Source organism: Erithacus rubecula (genome assembly GCF_903797595.1).
Source record: "Erithacus rubecula genome assembly, chromosome: 19".
NCBI lineage: Eukaryota > Metazoa > Chordata > Aves > Passeriformes > Muscicapidae > Erithacus > Erithacus rubecula.
In genome coordinates, this window is record NC_136671.1 from 9,180,259 (window position 1) to 9,204,258 (window position 24,000).

Here is a 24,000-nt window from a genome sequence, read left to right on the forward strand (position 1 = left end):
ATGCACGACTTCATTACGCGGCTCCCTAAATGGATGTTACACACAAATGACATTTGCCTTGGAGCATATGAGCTCCCAAAATAACGGGCGGCTCTCCGCGTTGTTGCTTTTTGGTTTGCCGAAAAATGTCCCCATTGTCTGCGGGGCTGCTGTGCCCATGCCTGGCACGGCCCTCCGGGATTGAGGCGTTGGCTACAAAGGGATGGGGACCCCCCAAACCAGCCCAGCTGTGCCCGGAGTGGCAGCGATGGGCGAGCCCGAGGTGGCCCCGTGGCCAGGATGGGGCGATGGGCCAAGCCTTTCTAAGGGGGGCCATGGGGAACCATGAACGCAGGCCCCTCTCTTCTCTCCCTGCCTCAAACTTCTTTCCTGATGCTTCACTAAGGGTTTTTTTTTTTCAGGCTGGGTGTTTCCCGCGAGAATAAAGAGCTCCAGGGATGCTCCAGACACAGCCCCGCTCCTGCACAGGGCTCCCACCACCCAATGCTCTGCCAAAGGAACCAAATCTACACAAATGACACACCTTCCAACACCTACCGAGGTGACAGAGGGGACAGGGCACCGTGTCATACCCCAGGCACCCAGCTAAGGCCACCACGGCCGTGGTGGCAGCACCAGGGACTGGCTGCTCACATGTCCATTTCATCTAATATTGCCTAAACTCAGCCCCGGTTTCCTTTGAGATGAACTGAACCGTGCAGAGAAAAGGTCTGGCTCCAGCTCTGCACCGTGCAAAAGGTACAAGTGAAAAAGAAAACATAAAGGTTATGTTCACGCCGAAGAGAAAAATTTGCTTTTCCTTTTTTTTTTTTTTTTTTTTTTATCCCGATTTCTAACATCCACGGCAGCTGATCTGTGCAGCACTGCCGTAAACCGGTGATATATTTTAATCCCATTACGTTGCCATGCGCTCGCTCGCAGCCCGCCCGGGCTGGGAGGAACAGATGTTTCCTAATTGGCACTTGTGCTGCCCAGGGGTTTCCAGCTCGGACAGCGTTCCTCTGCCTCCGCTGGCGCTCACAGGAGGAGTCCCTGCCGCTGGATTTGCAGCCTCGAAGGATGGAGCAGCGCTGGCTGCTCCTGTGCCAATGCCCCGCCTGGAGCTGCTGTTCTCCGGCCAGTGGTGGCCCCGGGAGGGGTCCCAGTGCCACTGCTGGCCGTCCCCGCGGCTGAATCGGGGCTGCCCTGGCCTCTTGCCCGGAGGGAAATGAAATATTTGCTTTATTCCATTTGTCTGGGGAAAGGCGTCGGATGCGGGGGGAAGCCCCCACTCCCACCGCGCTGCTTCCAGCGCATCCCCTCGGCTCTCCGTGTTCGAGAAGGGTTTTGGTTTGATCCTGGGTGTTTCACCATCGAGGGCAGGAGCGTGGGGCCGCAGCGCCGCTGTCCTGGCCGCCTGCAATCCCCTGATACCCGGTAATCCCATTATGTCTCCACGAGGCTGCTTCCAATTCTGGCCTCTAAAGAAGTGATGTTTCTTAATTAGCTTTTCAACCGGACAGGGGTTTTACTGGCTGGAAGGAGCTGTAGAGGTTTCATTGCTTCCTTTCTCTGCCTCGTCACACTGATGTCAGGAACAAAATCAAGGAGCAGAAAGCAAATGGGAGCCTGGCATTGAGGACAGGAATGCCCATTCTCGGGGCCAGCCGAGCCCGGCCTCCCCCGCCTAAGCTCCTCTTTCTCCGGGATATTTCACTGCTGCCTCAGCCCTCGCATTAATCACAGCAGAGATTACTTTTCCACATGCCAAAGCTGAACATTGATAAATCACAAATCTGCCCTGAAAACCACAAGGCTTTAATAATACATGATGGGTTCCTGCTTGGTTTTCCTTCCTTCCTTAAACCTTCGAGTGTTTGTGGCTGCGTGGAGATTATAACATGAGGCTGGAGGCTCAATTTAATGCAAAGAAGAAGAAAAAATTGAAGCTAGGAATCTCATGTAATCACGTGGCTCCTGAAGCTGGAGAATTAAACATAACAATAATTTTCAGAGGATAAAAATCCGTGAAACCCACAGCAAAGCTCTCACAGCTGGCAAGACACATTAAGCACCCAAAGCACCCAGGCTGCAGGTGCGATTGAGCTCAGCCCACTGTATTTTTGAATAAACAATTCATATTTTTCAAGACTGTTGGTTTTTAGTTCGTGATTCTCCAACCTGGAGTGTCCCGAGGGTGGATTCACCCGGCTGCCGCTGGCAAAGGCAAAGCAAAGCCAGTGGGAGCCGAGGGGCTCGTTTTCATCTCTTCATCGCTTTTTCCTCCTCCTCCTCCTCACCAGCCCATCCCGCATCACCCCCGGTCCTCTGTCCAAGGACAGACAGCGGCTGCTGCTCCAGTTGGAAAAAAAAAAAAAAAAAAAACAGGGAGGAAAAGACATCTCAGTGTAAGATGTGATTTAGCCAGGGTTTGCATTATTCCTACTCTTTCATTAATTACTCCATGGCAAATTGCTGCTGTTGCCCTGCAGGCAGCCCCTCTCCTGTGGGGTTCTCCTGCCGAGGGATCCCCCCGCCCACCCCAGCAGCTCAAGCCTCCGTGGGCACTGCAGGAACCGCGGGGATGGAACCAGGGCTGGAACCGGCGGCGGTGGGGTCCGATCACCCCATCCTTTCTGCTGGGTGGAAAAAAATAAAAATAAAAATAATCCATTCCCCAGCCTGGAGAACAGCTTTAGCTCTGCCGGCTGTTGGCACGACGGCAAAACCACCCACCCACCCAGAGCTGTGGCACCGCTGACATCCCCGCAGCCCCGCCGGCAGCGGGGGACGGTGGCCAGCGGGAGGGAGGGGACAGGGACACGGTGACACGCTGGGGTGACCGGGGGCTCCGAGCTGCTGAGGTGACGAGCGCGGTAGCAGAGAGACAGATGGCAGCTCCGCAGCGGGCGTGGGACGGAGGCGATCTTCTGCTTTTAAATAAAATTAAAAAAAAAAAAAAAAAAAGCAACAAATTATTCTCTCTGCACATTTCCCCAGAGCCAGCGAGGGGAAAACCCTCCTCGGTAGAGCTGAAGCTGCTTCCAGGTGACCCGAGGGCGCCCACCTGGGTGCACCCAGCCACCAAATGAGGAATTTTCCCCAACGGGTCCCACAGGAGCTGCTCTGGGCTTGTTCACATTTTCCATTTCTGCTTTCGGTGCTTTTTCCCCCAGAACCCTCCCAGCCCACCCAGGGCGTGGCTCTGGTGTCCCCACGGGAGCTGCCCTGGCACCCGACTGTCGGGTTGGACTTGGGGCAACCTGGGCTAGTGAAAGTGTCCCTGCCCATGGCAGGCTAGTAGAACGAGATGAGCTTTAAAGTCCCTTCTAACCCAAACCATTCCAGGGTTCCATGTTTGGGAATCTCTGATCCCGTGATTTGGGGTCTCTACTCCCCACCCTGCCGCTTCTTTCAGCAGTTTGCCCCCCAGAAGCCGCGGTTTCCCATCCCGGGCACTGCTGCAGCTACCGCTAAAATCCCATTTTTCACCAAAACGTTCGGGTCCGGGATCATCCTGAATCCTCCCTGGGGAAGGAAAAGCGCAGGGAAGCAGCGCGGTGGCTGCCAAAGCACGCCTCGCCTTTGGAGGAGCTGGCATTTCACAGCAGCGTGTGGCGAGTGATGAATCGGGCTGGTCGCCCGTGGGCTGGGCTGTCCCCGCCGGGGGGCACAGGGAAAAGCCTCTGGCACACGGGGGATTGGGACAAACCCCGCTCCGCCGCGGCGGAGGGGCGCGGGAGCTGAGGAGGAGGATGCTGTGCATCCCCGGCTCCCTGAATTCCCGGGTTTGCCGGGATTCGCACCGAAACACCGCAGCCAGGCAAGGGAGAGGAGAGCGGCAGGAGCCGCGGGGTGCCCGGAGCGCCCCGCCAGGTGCCCCTCACCTGTGCCCATCACCGGCCGCCCTGCCCACACAGCCGCAGTGACACAGCGGCCGGCGGAGGGGACCGAGCCCAGCCACCCCCGCCACCACCTCTGTCACCGTCACCGTCACCGCCTCTGCCACCACACGGAGCCCCCGGCAAAGCAGGTGCGGCTGCGTTCCTCCACTTCCTTTACCCGATTTATGACATGATCATCAAAGCATCCTCTAGCACCGTGACTACTAAATTAAAGCGTTATTGCTAATTAAATTCAGAGACTAATTACTAATGCCATTATTCGGCTTGCCCCTTGACCGAGAGGGCAATCCCGCCGCCCCCTCCAGTGCCCAGGGGACACCTTTGTCCCCCCCAGAAGGATGTGACCCGTGCACCCCAGGGCAGGGCTGAGCCCCAGAGCCACCGTGCTGGGGCCGGACCCCCAGGTCCTCAGAGAATGAGCAGCCCCGACCCTCCCGCCGAGCCCCAGGTCACCTCCCTCACCCCGGACACTCCGGTGGCCTGCCAGCACCGGCGATGGGTGGCACTGAGAACATCCCCCTCCCCACCCAGCAGCACGGAGGGCAGGGCGGGCATCGCGACCGCGGCGTCCCTCTGCGCAATGCCGGCAATGAAAGGGCAGAGCTGGGACTTTGAAACTCCAAGCTTTATTGAGTTGCTTCGGCAGCGCGTGCATCACACGGGAGGAGGCGGGAGGCGAGGCCGCGGGGGCACAGCGGCGGCCGGGGGAACGCTTGCTCCGCTCCCCGCGCCCCGGCACGGGCCGGGGGCTCTAGTTGGTGGGGTGGTAGGCACCGCGCTGGTGCCACTGCATGTCCCGGATGCGCCTGACCGACTGGATCTGGGGGTGCTGAGCGCCGAAGTCTGAGCTGTCCTTGTAGTCCCCCTTTTCAAACAGGTACTGGTAGCCCCGGTAGCCAGGGTACTGGTATCCCACCCACCTGCCAAGGCAAGCGGCGGGGTCATACAACACACACGCACCCACAGAGAGCCCAGGCATCACCCGGCAGAGCCCAGCCCCATCCAGCGGGGATGCTCCGGGACCCACCCGCGCTGCCCCGGGACTCACGTGCCGCTCTGCACCCGCACGGATGAGACCTTCTCCTGGTAGCCGTGTGCGTGGAAGCTGGGCACATCGTCGTCTATGATTTCGATCTTCTTGCCGGTGAAGCTGGGGTTTTCGTACAGCACGATCTTGTGCTCCTGGCTGTCCTGCAGCCGGGAGAGCAGAGACGGGGCTCAGCGGCCGCCGGCCCCGCGGGGCTGGGCAGGGGGGGCAGAGCCCAGGGCTATGGGGAAACCGAGGCCGGGGCGGGCACCGTGTGCCGCCGCTCCCGCCGATGCCGGGGCTGCTCCGCATCCCTCCATCCAGCTCAGAGAGCCGCTGCCTGCCCGGGCACTGCCAGACTTACCAGCAGACGTCCTCCGCTCTGGGGTCACCTGCCCCTGTCCCCGTCCCCGCGCCCCCTCCGACCCCCCCACGGCTCCCCGGGCCCCGAGGGCTGGGGCGAGGGTGCGCAGGAGGGGGTGCCCCTCGGCCCGCGGGGCTGGGGAGGGCGGGGGAAGGCTGGGGAAGACTTCTGGCTGCAGACCTTGGTCTGGCGGGTGGGTAGTGGCTGTCTGGGTGCTCTCACCACTTTGATGGGTCTCAGGGAAGTGATGCTGTCGCTTCTCCGGCTGTTGGTCCAGGAGTCCCAGCGGGGGTACTCCCCCTTCTCAAACACAAACTGCTCCCCTTTGCAGCTTGCCTGCTCGTAGCCCACCCAGCTGGAAGAGAGCGGGGGACGCGCTTCAGAGGGGGCGGCGGAGCGGGGATCGGCCCCGGCACCGCCCCCGGCGAGCGCCCGGGCTGAGCCCCGGCCGAGTCCCCTGCTCCTGCCGGGAAGGGAGAGGTGCCAGGGGTACAGCGGGAGCAGGCGGGGCTGCGGGGCCTCCAGGGGATGCTCCGACGTGGTGGTCACCCATCCTTGGTCCCTGGGGACTCACAGGATCACCCAAATGTCCCAGCTTGGGTTGTGCTGCTACCAGGGCGCTCTGCAGCTGCCCCTTGTTGGGAGCAGCACTGCTGGGTGAAGGCTGAGAACCCTCTAGGGGCTTTTCAGGGGCTCTCCCTTGCCCGGAGTTCGGCTTGGAGAGCGCACACAGGGCCAGCAGGTGGGGAGAGGGCATCAAGCGAGTCCCAGTCTCACCTGTGCCTGCACCCAAAGGGAAGGAAACCAATCTGGGGGTAACGCTGTGATCTGTGCCCATGGTCAACACCCCTCCACTCTCCCTGCCGCTGAGCGGGGTTATCAACCTGTCCAGGTGACAATGTCATCCCCCTGCTCACCTGCTGGCACCCCCTGGCACCGGGCACTCACTGGGGTGAAGCGGGCGAGAAGCTCAGCGGTGTTGACCGCACGAAATCCGGGATGCGATGCGGGTGTGGCAGCGCGGAGACCCCTCCTCCCCAGCCCCCTCCCTCCCATCCCCACCCGGCCCGCAGCCCCCTCACGTACGGTCCGGAGTGCACCAGGATGGAGCCCACTTTGTCCACGCCGGCTTCCTTCAGGTTGGGGCAGGCCCCGCTGAGCTCATGGCAGCGGCCCTGGAAGTTCTCCTGCTCGAAGATGGCAATCTGGAACAGAGAGCAGCACCTCAGCGTGGCTGTCACCCCGCGGGCACACGCTGTCCCCAGCCCCCGGGACAGCACATCTGCAGCAGTCCAGACCTCTCACTCTCCCAAAACTGTGCTCTAGAGGTTTTAAAGGAAGCCTGCGAGTGCAAGGCACCGCTGCCATCCCTCTGAGGATGCAGGTCTCACTCACGGATGCCCACGAGGCCCCAGGAGCTCCTGGCAGAGGGATGCCCACGCTCACAGCGGGCATCAAACAGCTGAGGGACCCGGGATGTGACCGGAGCACCGCAGCCACCAGAGAGACACGGCGACCCAGACACCGGGGACAGCTCGGGGACAGCCCCGGGGCTCAGCACAGACCTCAGGGGTCAGCGGTGGGGACAGATCTGTGTCTGCAGCCGTGGTGGGAGATCAGCGCTTGATCTGCTCCCCACCGCTCCGCCTGCACCGAGGCTGCGGGATGCCAAAAAATCCCTTTCCCCATCCCCTCGTCCTGCCGCAAAGAGCTCAGCAGCGCGGCCGGCGTGCTTGGCACCAGCCGGGAGCGCTGGGGATGCTGGCAGGGGAAACTCCGGATATAATTTGGGCACCCAGAGAGGCTGAAGGTGCCCCGGTTCCCCTGCAGGGCTGGGCAGTCTCCCACTGACCTTGGAGCTGGCTTGCTGCTGCTTGGAGGCTGGCATTTGGTGCTCGGAAGCCATCATCAGCTGGGTCGTCTGCTGCCTTGGGAGGGAAACTCGGCACGTTAAAATCGGCCACTGAGGGAGGACACGCTGGGGACCGTGCTCAGAGCCCCTGTGCCCTGTGTCCGTGCCCCCATCCCTACCCTGCGGTTTGCCCAGGGAACAGCGTGTTGGGGCCGGGGCTGGCACCAGGGTGGGCTCGGGCTGGGGTTGCCAGGGGCAAACTCTGCTGAGGGCTGTTCAGCGCCCCAAACCTCCCCAAGCTCAGAGCACAGTCAGTGGTCCTTGGGACCTGCCCGAGGTCTCCAGCACAGGGAACTGTGAGCCCATGGAATTCTTAAATCATTCCCAGTGGAGATCAGGCCCTGTGGTTGAGGATTTCCCTGTCCAGCAAGTAACAGCTGAGTGTCCCTGTCCTATACGGGTGCTCGAAGGGGTGATGGAGAGAAGCGCTGGGGCTCCCCCCAACAGCCCCAGCCCCCAGGAGCCTGTGCCGAGCCCTCCCGACTCAGCCTGGCACTGCCACTCCTTGGAAGGAGCCCCTCCTCAAGCCCAGAGGGACCCTCAGTGTCTGAGCAGCTCCAAAACAGGTGAAAACATCCCTGACAGAAAGAAACGCAGCCCTGGCCCGGTGGTGATATCCTGCTTTGGGGACAGGACTGTCCCCGGCTCAGCCGCTGGCACCGGGAAGGGACCCCGGCCCCGGGGGTCGGGAGGAGGCTACGGCAAAAGAGAGGACAATAAATAGCAAAGTCTTACCAGTTATACCAGTACCCGCTTGAGCCAGTGACGGGCTGGGACCGGGAGGTGGAATTTATACCGAGCTGCAGCAGAGAGGTGCCAAAACTATTTACAAAATAGTTAAAGCCTTATTCAAAGCGAGAATGCTGGATTAAACCCCAATGAAAACCAGGGTCAGCTGATCCGCCGCAGCCTTTGTCTGCCCGAGCACCAAGCCCGAGTTATTTCATTACCTGTCACATTCGAGTCACCCGCTTTGTCGGGTTGGTGGCGAGGAGATTTGGAGTTTGCAAGCATCAGCCGAACGCGTGCCAAGAGCCGGGGCGGCGCTGGCCAACAAAGCCCCGCCAGCCCCGCTTCAGGCGTTTCGGGGCCAGGGACTTGATCCCCCCGACAGCCCGGCAGCCGCCGCCGGACCTGCTGAGCTCGGCTCTTTCCATGCGCGATAAAACGCCTCAAAGCGCTGGTGAACGTCTGGCTTTGCCCGTCTGCAGCCCGGGGAGGGAGCGCCAGCGCCGGGGGCACCGAGAGCCCCTTCCCCAGCCGGGGCTTGGGAGTGGGGAGGGGTCCTGCGGGTCTGAGCATGGAGCACTCGAGTGCTGGGCTCCTCCTGAGTTATCCCCGCCTTTTTGGGGTCCCTGAGATGCACCCCAGCCCCGCGGATCAGTGGGAGCAGCAGCACAGCTCTGTGACACTAGGACAAAGCTGAGGTCGCCAGGGGCTCAGCCTGGGACGTGTCCCCATGGCTGGGATGTGCCTGGATGGGCAGCACAGCCAGGGCTGAGCTGGGGGCTGGGGGCAGCAGCAGAGTCCCTTTGCTGGCATTGTCCCACCAGCGGAGCTGGGAGGATGCACGGGGCTGGGGGCTGCAGAAAAGGAGGTTTCACAGAGGGGGGGACACTGTCAGACTCCCTGTGCAGCCCCTTCACCTCATAGAGGAACTGAATTCCTGCTGTCACCCCAGCAAGTGTCACCCACATGAACAGACCCCAGACCTGCTCCCTCCTCCTCCCCAGGGTCCCACAGCAGGTGATGGGCTGCAGCCCCCCCAGGATCACCTCTGCCCCATCCCCTGCCCCAGATGGCTGCACACAGGGTCACCCACAGGCTGTTGTCACCCTGCTAGTGACATGTAGGGGGTCAGTCCCTGGGGTCTGCAGCTGCCCAGGCTCCAGGTGATGAGGTTTCCAGGGCCAGAGGGGCCAAGGTGACCGTGCAGCTCTGCAAGGAGCCCACCAGGCCATGGACAGGCCAGGGTGTGACCAAGAGTTTCCAGCATTCCCAGCCCTGGAGTCCTCCTTCCTCGCCTGTGTCTCCTGCTGCAGCCCCACAGATGGACCCAGCATTGCCCTCCCCATCCCCTGGGTTAATCCATTTGGGAACCCTGGACCCCCATGGGCCTGTGCCAGGTCCCAGTGCAGGCACTGCAGCCACATCCCATCCCCTCAGCACCCCAGCCAGGGGCAGCCACAGTGCCCAGCATGGCTCCTGTGACTCCCTGCCTTGGCTCTGGGTTTAGCTCATCCCACCCCGGGCAGTGGCAGTGCCGCAGCCCCCCGGCCATGGCAGCCCTGTGGATTGTTCTGGAAGCAGCTTTCACCACTCAGGGCCAGGCACTCGCCTTTCACAGCTGCCAAAATCCCCCTCCCCAAAGGGAAAAGCTCTGCAGGGGCTGCTCAGGAGCTGCACAAATCCCTCAAGTGGACTCAAGCCCTTCTCCCATCTCCACCCAGCCCTGTGGGTCCCCAAGTGTGGCCACGGTGCCCCTGGGGAAGGGCTCTGTTCCACCAGCACCCCATGGCGCCCAAAACAACCCCCAAAACCAGCCCCCAGAACAGCCCCCCCATGTCAGAGCTCACCCCCCCGGACAACCCATCCCAGGACTGTGGGAACCTTCCCTGGGGCCAGGCTGGACACCCTGCAGGATGGGCACAGCCATCCCCCCGTGGGATCAGCCCCCCTTGGAGCTCACAGAGCCTGGCACGACCCAGGGCTGGCACATCCCCCGGCCCCCTCCCTGCCCTGGGACTGGCTCCAGCCCTGGGAGCGGGCAGGAGATGCTGTGCAAGGGGACACAGGCACTGGAAAAACCCTGACGCGGCAGCACCGGGGGTTATTTTTGGAAAGCTGCAGCCTTTATGTAACGCTGCAAGCACTGGCACGTCCCCTCTGCCCTGTTGCTGGGCACGACCACTGCCCCCTCCCCATCCTCCTGCCCCCCTCCCCGCCCTCCCCCAGCCCAGGACCAGGCAGGCCCCGGCAGCCTCCAGCTCAGAGCTTTATTGAGGTTTTTGCACAAAAAACACCACGGTCACGGCATCAGCCGGGGGACCCGCGAGCGGCCCGGGGGGCGGGGGGTCCCTCAGCTGTTCTCGAAGCAGCCCCGCTGGTGCCACTGCTGGTCCCGCACGCGGCGCACAGACTGGATCAGCGGCTGGTTGGCGTCCCACTCGTTCCAGTGCCGGTACTCGCCCTTCTCAAAGACGTGCTGGCGGCCCCGGTACCCGGGGTACTCGTAGCCCACCCACCTGCAGGGAGTGAGGCAGGGCTCAGCAGTGTCCCCACCCCCATCCCCATCCCAGTGCCCGTGTCTCTGCCTGCCACACCCAGGGTCACTCTGTGTCACCAAGAGCCACAGCATAGGCTGCAGCTGCAGGTGGGAAATGCTGTGTGCCAGGAGAGGATGGAGAGTCCGTGGAAAAGGGATCACAGCTCCATTGTTTGGGTGGTGGGTAGGACAAGGAGCCATCATCCAGCTCCAGGGTTATTGTCGGGGTCCCTGTTGCTCCCTATGGGCCAGGGGAAAGGTGGCAGCAGGGAAGGAACAAGGGACACGATGGGCTTGAGCATGCTGCCCCACTGTGTCAGGTGCCCCTGCCACCAGCCACCCTGGGGGACCAACCACAGTGCCAGGGACAGGAACCTAGTGGGGTGTCCCCTGTGTCCCCCATCCTTACGTTCCATTCAGGGCCTTGACACTGGCCACACGGTCCTGGAAGCCATGGGCCCAGAGGCTGGGGACATCATCATCCACGATCTCCATCTTCCTCCCGGTGTAGCCCGCGTTCTCAAACAGGTGGATCTTGTGGTCAGCGCTGTCCTGGGGGAAAGGACGGGTCAGGGGCTGCCCCCAGCCCCCCCCCAGCTCTGTGGCCACCCCAGCACAGCCCTACTCACAATTTGGAGGGGCCGGATGGACATCAGGCTGTCGCTGCTGTGGCTGTTGGACCAGGAGTCCCAGCGGGGGTAGTCGCCCTTCTCCAGCACAAACTGCTCCCCAGCGTAGGCCTGGCGCTCGAAGCCCAGCCACCTGCAGGACCCCAGGGTCAGGGGGATGCTCTGCCTGCCACCCCCTGGGGCTGCTCCATCTTCCCCACCCCAGACTTACGGGCCAGACTCCACCTGGATGGAGCCCACCTTCTCCATCTCCTTCTCGGTGATGTTGGGGAGCTCCTCTGTCAGCTCACACCTTTTCCCCTGGAAGTTCTCCAGCTCGTAGATCGTGATCTGAGGTGGGGAGAGATGCTGTCAGCCACCCCAGCAGGGGAACACCCCAGGAAATAGGGGCAGCAGTGGATCAAAGGGCTCTGGCCGTGTCCCTCCATCCTGGCCATCCTGTGCCGATGTCACTCCTCGCCTGGCAGAGCCCTGGCCAAGGGTGTTTGTTTGGTAAAGCACAAGCTGGAATGTTGTCCCTGACAGGCTGAAATCCAGCTCAAACACAACACTGGAAACACAGAAGGTTTGGGCTAAGACAATTCCTAAACCATGAGCTGTCTCTCCTACCCCCAGCCTGGTCCCTGCCCATCCTTTCCTTATCACTGCTCCCTGCAGCTCCAACCATCCCCTTGGCCTGGCCTGGCACAAGCTCTTTATTCAATGTTTCCTTCTAAGCCCTGCCAGTTGCAAAGACCCCAATGCCTCCCCAGGCTGTCCTGCTCTCAGCAGAGCCTCAAGGCTGAGCTGCAGGATGGGTTGGAGCCAGTCCCAGTGGCCAGAGCATGGCACAGAGCATGGCACAGGTGCCCAGCACCATTCAGGGACCAGGAGGGTCGGTGGGGTGGCCAGGCACCCCCTGGCACTGTCCCAAAGGGGCCCCAGCTGCATCACCTGAGCCTGGGACAAGGGCAGAGCATCCTGCACACACCATGGGGGGCTCTAGGGACAGAAGTGACACCCAGGTTCCTCTGTGCACCCCAAAGCAGTAAACAGCTCCAGCTCCTGGCACCCTCCTCTCCAACTGGCAGCATCTACTCCCACCTCCAGCCTCCCCTGTCCAGGAGCAGCTTCGTGGGAAGCTCTGCACCCACTGCATCCTCTCCAGCTGATTTACCTTCAACCAACCCACAAGCTGAAACCTGGGGAGTTTCAGTGCCTGGGCCCACAGCTGATCCCGCTGTGCTGGGAATCTTCATCTGGATGAAATCCCTGGGCAGCTGCACACCAGCCTGGCCAGCCTGTGTCCTTGGCAGGGAGCAGTGTCCCTCCTGCCAGGCAGCAGCAGCAGATCCCCAGCTCCAGCTGCTTCCCAACCTGCAGCCCCCTGGGCTCAACACCAGAGTGGGGCCACCACTCACTGCTGCTGTGGGAGAGCTGGAGGTCACTCCTGTCCCCAGCACCACCTGCAGTGCTGGCACTGCTCCCAACCTGGTGTGTGCACACTGCATCCCACGGCTCCACCCAGCATCCATCCCTGCCCAGCTGCCCCCAGTATACCCCAGTATATCCCAGTATATCCCAGTATACCTTGTAGTTGCCACCTCGCTCGCCAGCACCCTCCCCAGTCGCCATCTGCTCGGGGGGACTTTGCTGCTCGGTCATTGTGCCTGGAAAACCCAAATTGCAGGAGGTTAAGGCGGGAGGCACCGGGATCTACAGCTGGTAGTGAAACACAGAGGATGAAGCTGGCACGGGGACAGTGTGGGACAGCACAGACCCCGGTGCAGCAGCTCCATGTCCCCAGGGATGTCCAGGCTCCATTCTCCATCCTCCCTCCTGCACACGAGCCCCAAAATCCTCACCCAGGCACCCTCAGGACTGAACCGAGCCACGTCCCAAGTGGCACAGAGCCCTCTGCCCAGCTGCCACTGAACTCCCATCTCACAGCCCAGCCTTTGTTCCCAGCAGGAATTTGTCAGCTTCCAGCTGCTGACATCTTTCCCCCACAACATAAACCTGACACCTCTCCTTTGCTCCAGCATCCCAGGGGACACCAAACCCGGCAGCTGGAGCTGCTGCCACCGCCTTGGCCGGGGGGGGGAGGATGGCGGTGAGAGCCCCCTCCTCACTCTCCAGGAGCATCCACAAAACTCTGCTCCAACATTGGAACGCGCCTTCCCCGGCCACGCCACGCTTAGCGGGGCTGAAGAGACGAAGACAGGAGTTGGATCAACATCCTGAACCAAACCTCGCCAGAACCTCTCAGACACAAAATTCCCGGTGGGAGCCCCTGCAGTCCCGCTACCTCTCCGTGTGGTTCCGCTGTGCCGGGCGGCGCGGGCGGCCCCGCTATTTATGGGTCGCTTCTGAACAGAACAGCAGAATTCCCCGAGCGCTGATACAGCAGCTGCGTCCACGGAATTCCATCCATGAGATCTCATCTCAATAGCGCGGCCGCGCAGCGAGCTATGGAAACGTCATGCAGATTTCTCCCGGCTGTCCCTCGGCCACGGGCCACTCGATTTACAGAAGATTAACGCCAAATTCACATCAGCACGTTCACGCTGCTTCTTGCCAGGTTCTCTGGAAAACTCTGCCATCAGCAGTTCACGGGAGGGTTTAGCCTGGAAACCCAGCGCAGCGCGAAGCAAAATCCGGGCAAAACATGCCCGGGTGTGTGAGCTCCAGTCAAGGTGTGACACAGGCTGGGTCGGGGCTGGGGCTGCAGCAGCTCAGCAGTTCCAGATTGCTGTTCTTGCTTTAGCTTTGGCCCTCAGCAGGTTCTCTCCGAGTCCCTTTTCTTTCTCTCCCTTCGCAGCATTTCCCAGACAGGAGCTGAGCTGTGTGATGAGGGATTTCTGGAGCCTGGCACGATGGTTTGTTCATCTTCACAGGCACAGGGGAGCAAACTGGCAGCATTTCACTCTGCTGGTAGTGGGCCTGACTCCCTTCAGACCCAAAGCGTCCTGATTCCTCAATTCAGCTGCACATATTCCCATTTACTATGGCCCTTGCAGGTTTTTCCACCTGCTCTGAGTGTGGCTCATGTTGAAACCAAGAACTACCCATGAAACCTTTACTGAAATTGCCAGAAAAGTGAATCCTCTGGGCTGGACAAACTGAATGGGAGAGGGACACAACATTATCTGTCCTCAATAAATTAGAAACAGAATTTTTCCTGCCAGTCCCTTCCTTTCCAGCATCCTCATTCCCTGGGCTCTGCCTCTCCCAGCTCTCCACACTGACAAGGCAATTCCAAAAACATGACAGAAAGGGCATTGGATCTCCTTGATGCCTCTCCCAAGCAGACCTCAATTTCCTCTTGCTGTCAGCCTCTTAAATCCCTTTGAAAAATGACCATTGGAAAATAGGTGTTTTTTGTTAATACCTGGCAAAGCTAAACTGGAACTGTAATGGAACAGAACAAAATATAGCAGCCAGAAGATCTTTATTCCCTAGTAAACCATGTAATACAAAATATAGGATTTCTATCACACAATATATTTATTGTGACCCAGACTGACAGACTCTATAAGGCTATGTGGAGCAAGAGCTCCTTCAAAACCAGATCTGACACAATTTTGTTTAACAGGGAATGAGAAAAACCCATAAACCACCAGATCTTGGCTCTCCTCCTCTGCCAATCCCACCAGAAAAACCAGAAGTTTATTCAGATTAATATTTTTGCAATACATTTATACTTGAGTGAACAGGACAGCCATGGAACAGAGCTCACCACCATTTTGGGGAGGATTCCCCCCTCCACCCTCTCCACTCCCAGGGTGAGCAGAACTAGCCTGGACTCTGCAGCCCCAGAACACCCCAAATCCCATTAAAGCTCCATGGAGTTGGTTTCATAGAAGCACAGGATGGTTTGGGTTGGAAAGCTCATTTCATTCTGCCCCCCTGCACCCCCAACCTTCCCTCTGATCTGTCCCCAAAAACCTTCACCTCCTAAAAATCCTTCTTTCAAAGGAATTAAAGCAAATACCTGATTTTCCTTTTCAGCTCTGGGCTGAAGGGATGGATCCAACACATCCCTCACTTGGCTGCAGCTGCTCTTGCACCAGTGTCCTTCAGGTGACAGCTCTGTATTTCACTGAGCAGTTTGTTTTACCCCAGAGCTGGCTTGGGGACAGCAGTGACACTGCTGGGAGCTCACCCCAAAAAGTTCTGCATCTGGATACAGCTCATGAGGCAGAGCCACAGCCTGTGCAGCACCCCAGAACTGCCTCTCTCCCCTGAAACACACAATTCCCCCTGCAGAAATCAGGGATTTCCTGTTCCAAACCTTTTACAGGTCACACTTTGTATTCCCAAATCTGCCCCATGTGCATTTCAGTTTGCAAACAAGGAACAGGGTGAAACAAGCTTTGGTGGGAGTGGAAAGGGGATGGGATGTGGGAGTAAGTTCTATGGAAAGTCTTGGAATGTCAAAGGTTGGAGAACCAATCATTGCTCAGGTGGATAAGGAGCAAACCGAAGATTCACAGATGTTGAAAAGGTGAATTTGCAAACAGAAAAATTAAAAAGGAAGAAATCCACAACTGGGAATTAAAAAAAAAAAAAGCAATGGAGCAGCTGTGCAAGTCCCTGACACACCACCCAGAGCAGGGATCACGAGAGGAGGGCAGTCAAAAGTGTTCCTGAATTCCACAAAACACCACCCCACCTTTAAACCCCAACACTGATGTGGCTTTTTAAGCAACGAGAAACACCTGAGGAGCTGTGAGGGGAGAGACAAAGGAACTGCCAGGGCCTCCATCACTTTCAGCATCACTTTTAGGACAAGAGCTGAAGCTGCTCCAGGGCAGGATCCAGGAGTGAAGGAATGAGAACATCTGAAGGAACCTTAGAGCTCACTTCCATCTCCAATAAACAGCAGGAGAAAGCACATGGCAACAAAAGTGAAAGCATAAAAAATTCCAAGAAGCAGTATTTGGAATTAAAATAGAATTATATAAAGTGTATTACAGTCTGTTCTATCAATTAAGAAGTAATAACATATTTATATATCTTTTATTACAGAGTGATAACCCGAAGAGAAGGAAGTTGATATTTAATCCATGTACAATATAAAGAAATAACAGAGCAGAAAAAACACTTTCCCATTCAACAACATTCTAAAGATGCTCTTTAATTAGACATTTAAGCATTAAACATTTCTCAGTAGTAGGTTAAACTACTCAATACAGTAATTTCAGTGCATTGTCCAAGCAGATGTGGAAATGCAAACACATTCAAGGGCTTTGTGGAAACCTCGTGTCAATCCCCTCAGTTTCCTCAACACAGTCACAGAATTTCTGGCCTAGACCAAGAACCAGTAAATCCTCCAACTGTTGGGAACACAACACTGTCACCTGTGCAAGTGGAAAAGCCAGCCTGTGTCAATGTTCCTGTGAGCAGGGACTTGCCTGATTTCTGGACATGCCACCATCATCCTCCTCACCTGCACGTGCTGGCCCAGGTGAGTGCCACCCATGGAACCCTGGGTGCCACAGGAATACACCCCAAAAAACACCTTTTCCACCATCATCTAAAGGAGAGGGAAGGACATCTGTGCAAGGTTTTAAAAGGAGCTGGTCAATGGTGGTGGCTGCACTGACAGAGCCCATCCCCAAATCCCATCAGAATCCTGGGGATCACTGCTCTGTGGGGAGCAGAGCTGCCAAACTAACACTGGCAACAGCTCCCATGAGAAACAGGGCAAAGCAACAGGAAAGAGACTTTTACATCAGACAGATTTCTCCATCTCATCTCCAGGGAGCCAGAGATGTGCAGATGGGATTTGTCTCCTGCCATCCTGCTGCTATTTCCTGCACACTGGGGCTGCAAATCCCCCTCCTGTGACTCCTCCATGAGGTGAATTGGCACATGGTTTTGGCAGCTCCAAGCCTGACAGACAGAGAGCTGGGCAGGCCCCGTGGGAGCTGTGCTCCCAAAACACTGATTGGGAAAAGAGACAAAAGGAAAAGGAGCTGAAGTGCTGGTGCTTTATGGTTTGTATGCAGAGGAGCCTCAGCAGGACGTGGGGAGCAGCCCAAGCAGCTCTGCCAGCTGAGGAGAGCTCTCCACCCTCCTTTTCCCTCTTCCTGGTTGAGCCTGAGGAACACTTGGAATCACCTCCCTCCCTGGGCTATGCTTTTAAAATCACTGAAAGAGCACTTATCTGGGGTAGGAATTGAGCCTGGCTGCATGGCCAGTGTGGTGCAGAATGAGTGGCCAGAGACAGGGAATATCTGAGAATTAGGGATATCCAAACACCTGTGTGGTCCAGGAGATCTCTACTCTGCTGTCAGCACAACTCACCAAAGGAAAGACAGGAAATCATCTGAGAAACTGAAGATCACATTTAGGTTATCCCACAAAATCAGCGTAAAAATAAAAACTTAAACATGGTATTTACAGATTAACAAATAAAAATATGAAGTGGGACTATCCAAACTGCTATTAAAGTGACATTCAACAATTAACTGGAACCCTGATATGAGTGTAACATCCTCCCTCTTCCCTTCCTTTTTTGTTATAAAAACAGTATTTACATATTTTTACTTTTTTTTTGTTTTTTAAAGAGAACTGATTGACATTATTGCTTGATCCTTTTAAGGAAAGACATTCCAATGAAGCAATTATTCCACATGCTGACAAAACACAGAATATACCACTTCAAGAGTGACAAAAGTTAACATTTTGTTCATCTAAAAATTATCTCCATCTGCCAGGTCAGCAGATCACATGTAAATACAAGCCAATCAAAAATACATTTTACAAAAAATAATCAAGTTTCCTTTTTCAATATGGCAGTAAACATGATTTGTTCTTCCACTCTCACCTTCCACAAATTTCATTCTAAATAGGAGCTTACTATTTGTTCACAAAAAAAAAAAAAAAAATAAAACAAAACAACAAATAAAAGATAAATTTGATTAAAATTATTATTTTCATAAACAAACACAAAGCCCAGCTGGACACATCTCCCAGAGGTGAACACCTACAGTCTGTTCCACAGTGAGGGGACTTCCCTGGATCACAGCACTCCCAATATTTCTCTTTTCCAAGACTTTCTCAAATGTTTACTGTGACCCAGGGGGGTTCTCCTGGCAAGCAGGTCTGATGTGCCACTGTCCCCCTGCCCTGACAGACACAGCTTTGTATTTGACTATGAATTGAAGCAGCTTTTCTCCACAAAACAGGAAGGCACCATGCACAGAGCAGTTGAGGCAGGAAGCAAACAGCAGCAACATGACATGGGGGTTTAGGTTCAGATGAGTTAAGGCTTCTGTTAAACTTCTTTATCTTCTCCTAGTTAGAATCACTGTCTGGAAAGGAAAACAGAAGGAAGGGTGTGATATGGTCAGGCAGCTGGAACAGGAACCCCTTTAAATGTGTTTTCTGTTGTAGCTTGGCTGTGTCTATTTAATGCATTAAATGCCTAAAAGCTGCCCAGAATTGTGCTGAAATACAGTTTTCAAACTTTGAGAAATCCCAGCCAAACAGAGTGAGGGTTATGAAAATCAAATGATGTGCAGAGAATCAGTAGAACTGTGACTGACACTGTCCCTGACACCCTGGTGCACAGGGCAGGGTAAGGGCAGTGCTGGTGACACCAACACATCAAATGTGAGTTTGTCACTGCACACCTGCACTCAAAGCCCCCTTCCTACCCAAGTACCTTTTCAAACCTGATTCTCATAATGGCTCTGTCTCTTCTTTGATTTCAGCTCCTTCAGCCATTGAGGAGACTTTTCTTCTGACCTAAGACATAAAAAAACCCAAAAAATTTTCTCATTATTCTTTTATTATGAAAACTGCTGACAGAAACAACAACAAAAAAGGAATGTACAGCTTGTTGCATTGTTTTTTCCTAGCACCAAGAAGAGCATCAGCCTTTTCCTGGGATTTGGGATTCTCTTACCTGTCCTCCTTTTCCACACTGGAGGGCAGCACTCTGCTGCTGGGAGTGCTGAGCTGTGCTTTGGGGGATTTGAAGAGCTGAGCAGAGCCAATGTCACCAGTGCTCTCAGACTCCTGCCTTTTCCGCAGCTGGGCCTAAACAGAAAAATAATAATAATAAAAAAGATTAATATCTATTAATATATTAATCATATATGTTATATATATTAATTATTATATAATATATATGTTATATATACAGAAATGAATATATATATTAACATATATAAATATTAAGAAATAAGTCCTTTTAAGCCAGCATCCAAGCTTTATTTTTTGCAATGCAGAACGGATCATTCCAAATTTATAAAACAAAAAGAAATTCCCATAAATGAGTGAGGCAATTCCTTATAAAGCACCTGCAGCTACTGAATTGGTTTATCTCCCACTGGAGATTGGTTTATCTCCCACTGGAGATAAACTGGGCTCTGCCTGAGCTCACCTTGAGGATAGAGTGATCCATCCCTGGGAACACAGGCAGTCTCTGGGCTTGCACAGAAGATGACCTTGGAGTGTGCTGGACCTTGTCTTCCTCCTCAGAATCTTCCTGTTGCATAGTTTTCTTCTCTTCTAATTCATTGTTAAAAAAGAAAAAGGCAGAGGGAGAAAACATGAGCCAGCTTTTAATCTCTGCCTTGTTCAAGATCTCTTCCTGCACTCTACCAAGAATGAAAGGCAGCATTTAAAAAACGCCTTTTACACACTCCTCCTCTTGCAGCCAGCCTGATCCACAACCAATTATTCCAGGCAGCTGAGGGGTTACCTGTGGAATCTTTGAACATCCAGCCATTTTCTGTCTCTTCTGTCAAGGAAAACCTGCTCTCCAGGTCCAGCCCTCTGCTCCTGCGCAGTGAGTGGGACGCGGGCGCTCGGCACCGGCGCTTCTTGCTCAGCTGCACCCGAGTTTTCAGAGCACTGGAGTCCAGGACAGCTGTGTGCTGGGGAAACACAGAGCTGGGAGTGAGCCCCACCTCCTCCACTGTGAAATCCCAACCCACTTGGTTGCATTCATCTAATTAAAATATATATGTTTGCCTGATTATTGTAGTCAGTTAAAACCGTACTAAAGAGAGTTTATGATGAGGGCTTTGTGGTTAACTGAGTGTAATCCTTTGATCTCTCTAGGCTGTGGATACCTGAGTTGTAAGAATGATTTGCATTAAATTAATATTAAAAATAATTGGAATAATCAGGAGTTTGGTTCCTAGAGTGTTTTATGAATACAGGCCTTGCTAGCTGGTAGCAGTTGAAGGCAAATCCTGAGATTGGGATCTAAAAAGAGCAACTACACAAAATTCCCTTGGAGTGCAGAGCTGCAGCTTCCCTGCCAGCCACAAACACTCAAAGCCACTCACCAACAACAAGGACACTCCAAGTTTAGTGTCACAGCATTCAGAAAACTTCTCTGATCAGTCATTTCCAACACACCCAATAAGCAGTAACATTTACAGAGCAAACCAAGCAGCTGTAATTTATTTAATTGCTTAAAGCAACTTGCTGTTGCAGATTTGCCTGTAACCACCAAATATCCCTGAGTCTCCCCTCCTCCAGAAGATGTGGGTTTGCTCCTTTTTTCAAAGGATTTCGGGTCAGGAATAAACTACACATCACACAGTATTTTCAGGCTGCACTTGGTACTAATAATGTTTTACAGAGACATCTTTAGTGGCCCAGGCCCAACACAGAACCTTCTGGAAGTGTTCAAACACCATGTGGATGTGACATTTGGGGACATGTTAGTGGTGGCCTTGGCATTGCTGGGGGAACAGTTGGATTCAATGATCTTAGAGGTTTTTCCAAACTAAATAAAGTTCTTGCAGCACTAGACCTTATAAACTGTGGAAGGCCAGAAACTCCTGGTCTTACACCAACTGCAAGATTCTTCACCATGAAAAAATCCTTTACAATGCAACTGTGAGATACTATGGAAAGAAACTAATTGTAAATAGGAAAAATATGAATGGATGTCTTTATGGCCTTAAATCTGCATGGTTGACAGCACAGCAGTCACTGGCTCTGTTATTTAACTCTGTTATTTAACTATGCTTCCAATATTCATCCCTGGAAGTGCCCAGGGCCAGGTTGGATGGGATTTGGAGAAATCTGGTCTAGTTGAAAGCTCATGGCAGGTGGTGGAACTGAATGAGCTTTAAAATCCCTTTCAACCCAAACCAGTCTGTGATTCCATGATTGATTATCCAAGGCCAGCACAACCTAAACACCACAGAGACCTTACAAGAACTCTGTAGTTTTGATCCTAAACTTTTTCAGTGTGAGAAAAGCAGGGCAAAACTGATTGCCAAGTTTCCAGAAGGACGAACCGAGGGGACACACGACTTACATCAATGAAGGAGAAATAACTGCTCTTGTCCTCAGGGAGTGGCTCCCCTGCAGGAGGCAGATCAGTGCCATCAGTGGAGTCCATGTCAGTGCTGGAACGGTCCAGGCTGGTGCTCCTTTGGTCTTTGGAGGAGTCATGGTGCTCAGCCAGGGAGGGAGGCTCTGTCTGGGAGGACAGGGAGGAGGGGTGGCTGCCCGGGGGCTGCTTCCGTCCTGACACCACCTCATTGTCCAGGGAAGGAGATTCTCCCACAAAGCTGCAATTGGAGCAAGAGCAATCTGTGAGACAAAGACTTGCAAGGCTGGAAATTGAGAATTTTAGATTTTCTGTGCTTACAGGCACCTAACCCCAGGAAAACACTGCTTTAGATCTGAGGCTGTGGAGAAAGCTTCCAGAAATTGAGTGACAGAACTGGGATCATGAGTGTGTAGTTTGAATAGGAGTGTGTAATATCACAGGGTGAAAAATTTAGAATTTAAGGTCTTATAGCAATATATAGAAAGCAAGATGGAGGTTTTAGGGCTGAGGTTTTGTCCTTCTTCTTCATGGGTTTGGGTGATCTTGTTTAATTGAATAGAAAAATCTGCATTGTGGGTCACAGGTGATTGGTTATTGGGTTAGAAATAAAAATAATTTAGGCGTCCATTCTTAATTAAGACCATTTGGCCTTAAAAGGTCTTGTAGAGAGAGAGATACATCTTCATTTTTGACTTGTTAGCTAGAAGTGCTGTAGAACTCACTGTAATATAGATAAGAATTAATAAACATCCGAGTCTGAACAAAAAAATCCATCTCTTGTGCATTCAATCCTGGCAAAAAGATAAAAGTGATACAAAGTCAGGCTGGATCACAGAGGTCAGCAGGAATTAAACAGAAGTGGAGCAAAGTTTGAATCCAGCTGCAGGGTGTGGATCCCTGGCACTGCCCTCACCCCTGGGATTCACAGTGTGGTGGGGACTGGGGTGTGCTCCAGGCAGCCAGAGAAGTTTTTCCTTTTTTCCTTTTCAGGAATGCTGGAGCTGAAGAGAGCTGGGCACCAGGTGGCAGCCTAAGGCAGAGCTCCATGGCTCAGAGCTCTGAGCCTCAGGAAGGAGGGCAGCAGCACCTGCCCCTGGGGCTGATATGCTCCCAGAGAATTCCAACAATTCCTCCCATGGCCTGGACTGACAGGAATGAGCTGCAGGGTCAGGACTGAGAACTGGACACTGCTGTGTCTGCCTTACTCACAAAAAGCTGGAGTATTCCTTGAAACAGGAAGAAAAAATTGGGCTGAATTGCTTCCAATCCCCAGTTTAAAAAAAAAAAAACTTAAAGAATTTAGCTCTGATTTTCTTTTCCCCTCCTCTTGATAAAAGTTTTATCACTAAGCACCATTTCTTGGGCACATATCTAAGAAAACTGTTCTAAACCTAAAACCCACATATATATCAATACATGCACATCTTTTAAGCAATAAACTTCAGTATTTGGTACATCAATTCCAGGAGAAAAACACTCAGGAGCCAACAGCATTCCATGAGCACCAGGACATGGTACAGTGTCCAGGCTGGCAGAGCAGACACTGCCCAGAGGGTTTCCAGCACACAAGCAGAGGGAATGCTGCTTCCCTCCCTCACCAGTGGGCCCCAGGATAATTAAAAATGGTACTAATGAGCTCTGGGGGAAAGTTTTTGTTTAGGATTTTTGCTTCAAATGCTATTTTGTGTATCTGCAGCATTAGGCTTTAGAGACACTGCAATATGGAAGAAGGGACAATCTGTAGAACCTTTCATGGAAATGAAAAGTGTGTGTTGAAAGGATCCTGCTGGATTTGCACATCTCCAAAAAGTCCCTTCCCTGCTACACCCCAGGGCTGCAGCTGATACAATTCACTGAGGTTTTTAAAACTGAAATATTTGTGAGAAAGATGTGACAAAAATCCAGCTGAATTAGCACTGGTTGGTGTTTCCTCATTCCTAAACATTCCCAATGGATTTTCCTTCAGATTTCCTGCACAATTACAGCCCCATACACCAACCCCTGTGGCACAGCTCATCCCCAAAGGTGGAGTCCAAGCCCTTTTATGTGCAGGGGATTCTTTCCAGTGAATAGCAAATTAGGGGGAAAATTCCCTTCAGAGAAATGAAATTGAAAACTTATTTTCAGTTCTCATTACTGAGATATACCATGCACCTCTTTCTATTACTTCATTATGATTTCAGGGTTTGTGAGCATATCCATGAGCTGCCCCCAATGTTCCACAGGTGCATTTATAGACACTTCTCTGAGAAATCATCCCTCATTTGGAGCACACAAACCCAGCAGGATGGTTATCACAATGGGCAATAAACTGACAGCAATCCTCACTTTCAACTGCAATTAAATTTAATTAGTTTTAGCAAGACAGTGTATAGAGGCCATAAAGAAGGTGTTGCTTCAGCCTGTGAAATGAGGAGTCAGAGCTGTATGGATCCACCACCTAAATCCAATTCCTTTCTTGTAAAAAGAAAAATAATAACTTTCCTTATGAAGACTGTTCTAACCTAAAAGAGTTTTCCATAGTGCCAACTTGGAAAAGCTTATTAAAGCACTTGAAAAAAATGAAAATAAAATATTTTAGATAAATGAAGAAAAATCTAATTAAAACCTCCAAATTGGAGGAGA

General features: G+C 53.9%; 3 protein-coding genes across 10 annotated transcripts in view; all 3 read right to left on the bottom strand.

The window, feature by feature from the left end:
* Positions 1-4,488: 4,488 nt before the first annotated feature.
* On the bottom strand, positions 4,489-7,184 carry CRYBB2 (crystallin beta B2; the record flags this gene model as incomplete). The annotated part of the gene is made up of 5 exons (XM_079322980.1): positions 4,489-4,804; positions 4,933-5,075; positions 5,498-5,630; positions 6,362-6,480; positions 7,128-7,184. 5 exons carry the CDS (start codon positions 7,182-7,184, stop codon positions 4,636-4,638), a joined length of 621 nt encoding a protein of 206 aa, XP_079179106.1. The 3' UTR covers positions 4,489-4,635.
* Positions 7,185-10,176: 2,992 nt separating this feature from the next.
* Positions 10,177-13,762, bottom strand: CRYBB3 (crystallin beta B3). The gene is given in 7 exon segments (XM_079322156.1): positions 10,177-10,432; positions 10,862-11,004; positions 11,082-11,214; positions 11,293-11,411; positions 12,651-12,730; positions 13,369-13,425; positions 13,428-13,762. Coding segments are annotated over 7 exon segments (765 nt in total). The 5' UTR covers positions 13,495-13,762; the 3' UTR covers positions 10,177-10,266.
* Positions 13,763-16,052: 2,290 nt separating this feature from the next.
* KIAA1671 overlaps positions 16,053-24,000 on the bottom strand; it is a 64,815-nt gene continuing 56,867 nt past the window's right edge. For 7 of the 8 annotated variants that reach the window (XM_079322148.1, XM_079322149.1, XM_079322150.1 and 4 more), the window contains 6 exons: positions 21,358-21,613; positions 19,780-19,954; positions 19,459-19,586; positions 18,979-19,112; positions 18,736-18,818; positions 16,053-18,382 (listed from right to left, as the gene is read on the bottom strand). In XM_079322148.1, coding sequence (XP_079178274.1) covers positions 18,740-18,818; positions 18,979-19,112; positions 19,459-19,586; positions 19,780-19,954; positions 21,358-21,613 — 772 coding nt within the window. In that variant the 3' untranslated portion in view covers positions 16,053-18,382; positions 18,736-18,739. Of the gene's footprint in view, positions 18,383-18,735; positions 18,819-18,972; positions 19,113-19,458; positions 19,587-19,779; positions 19,955-21,357; positions 21,614-24,000 lie in introns of those variants that run through there. The other variant, XM_079322152.1, reaches the window with a different exon arrangement.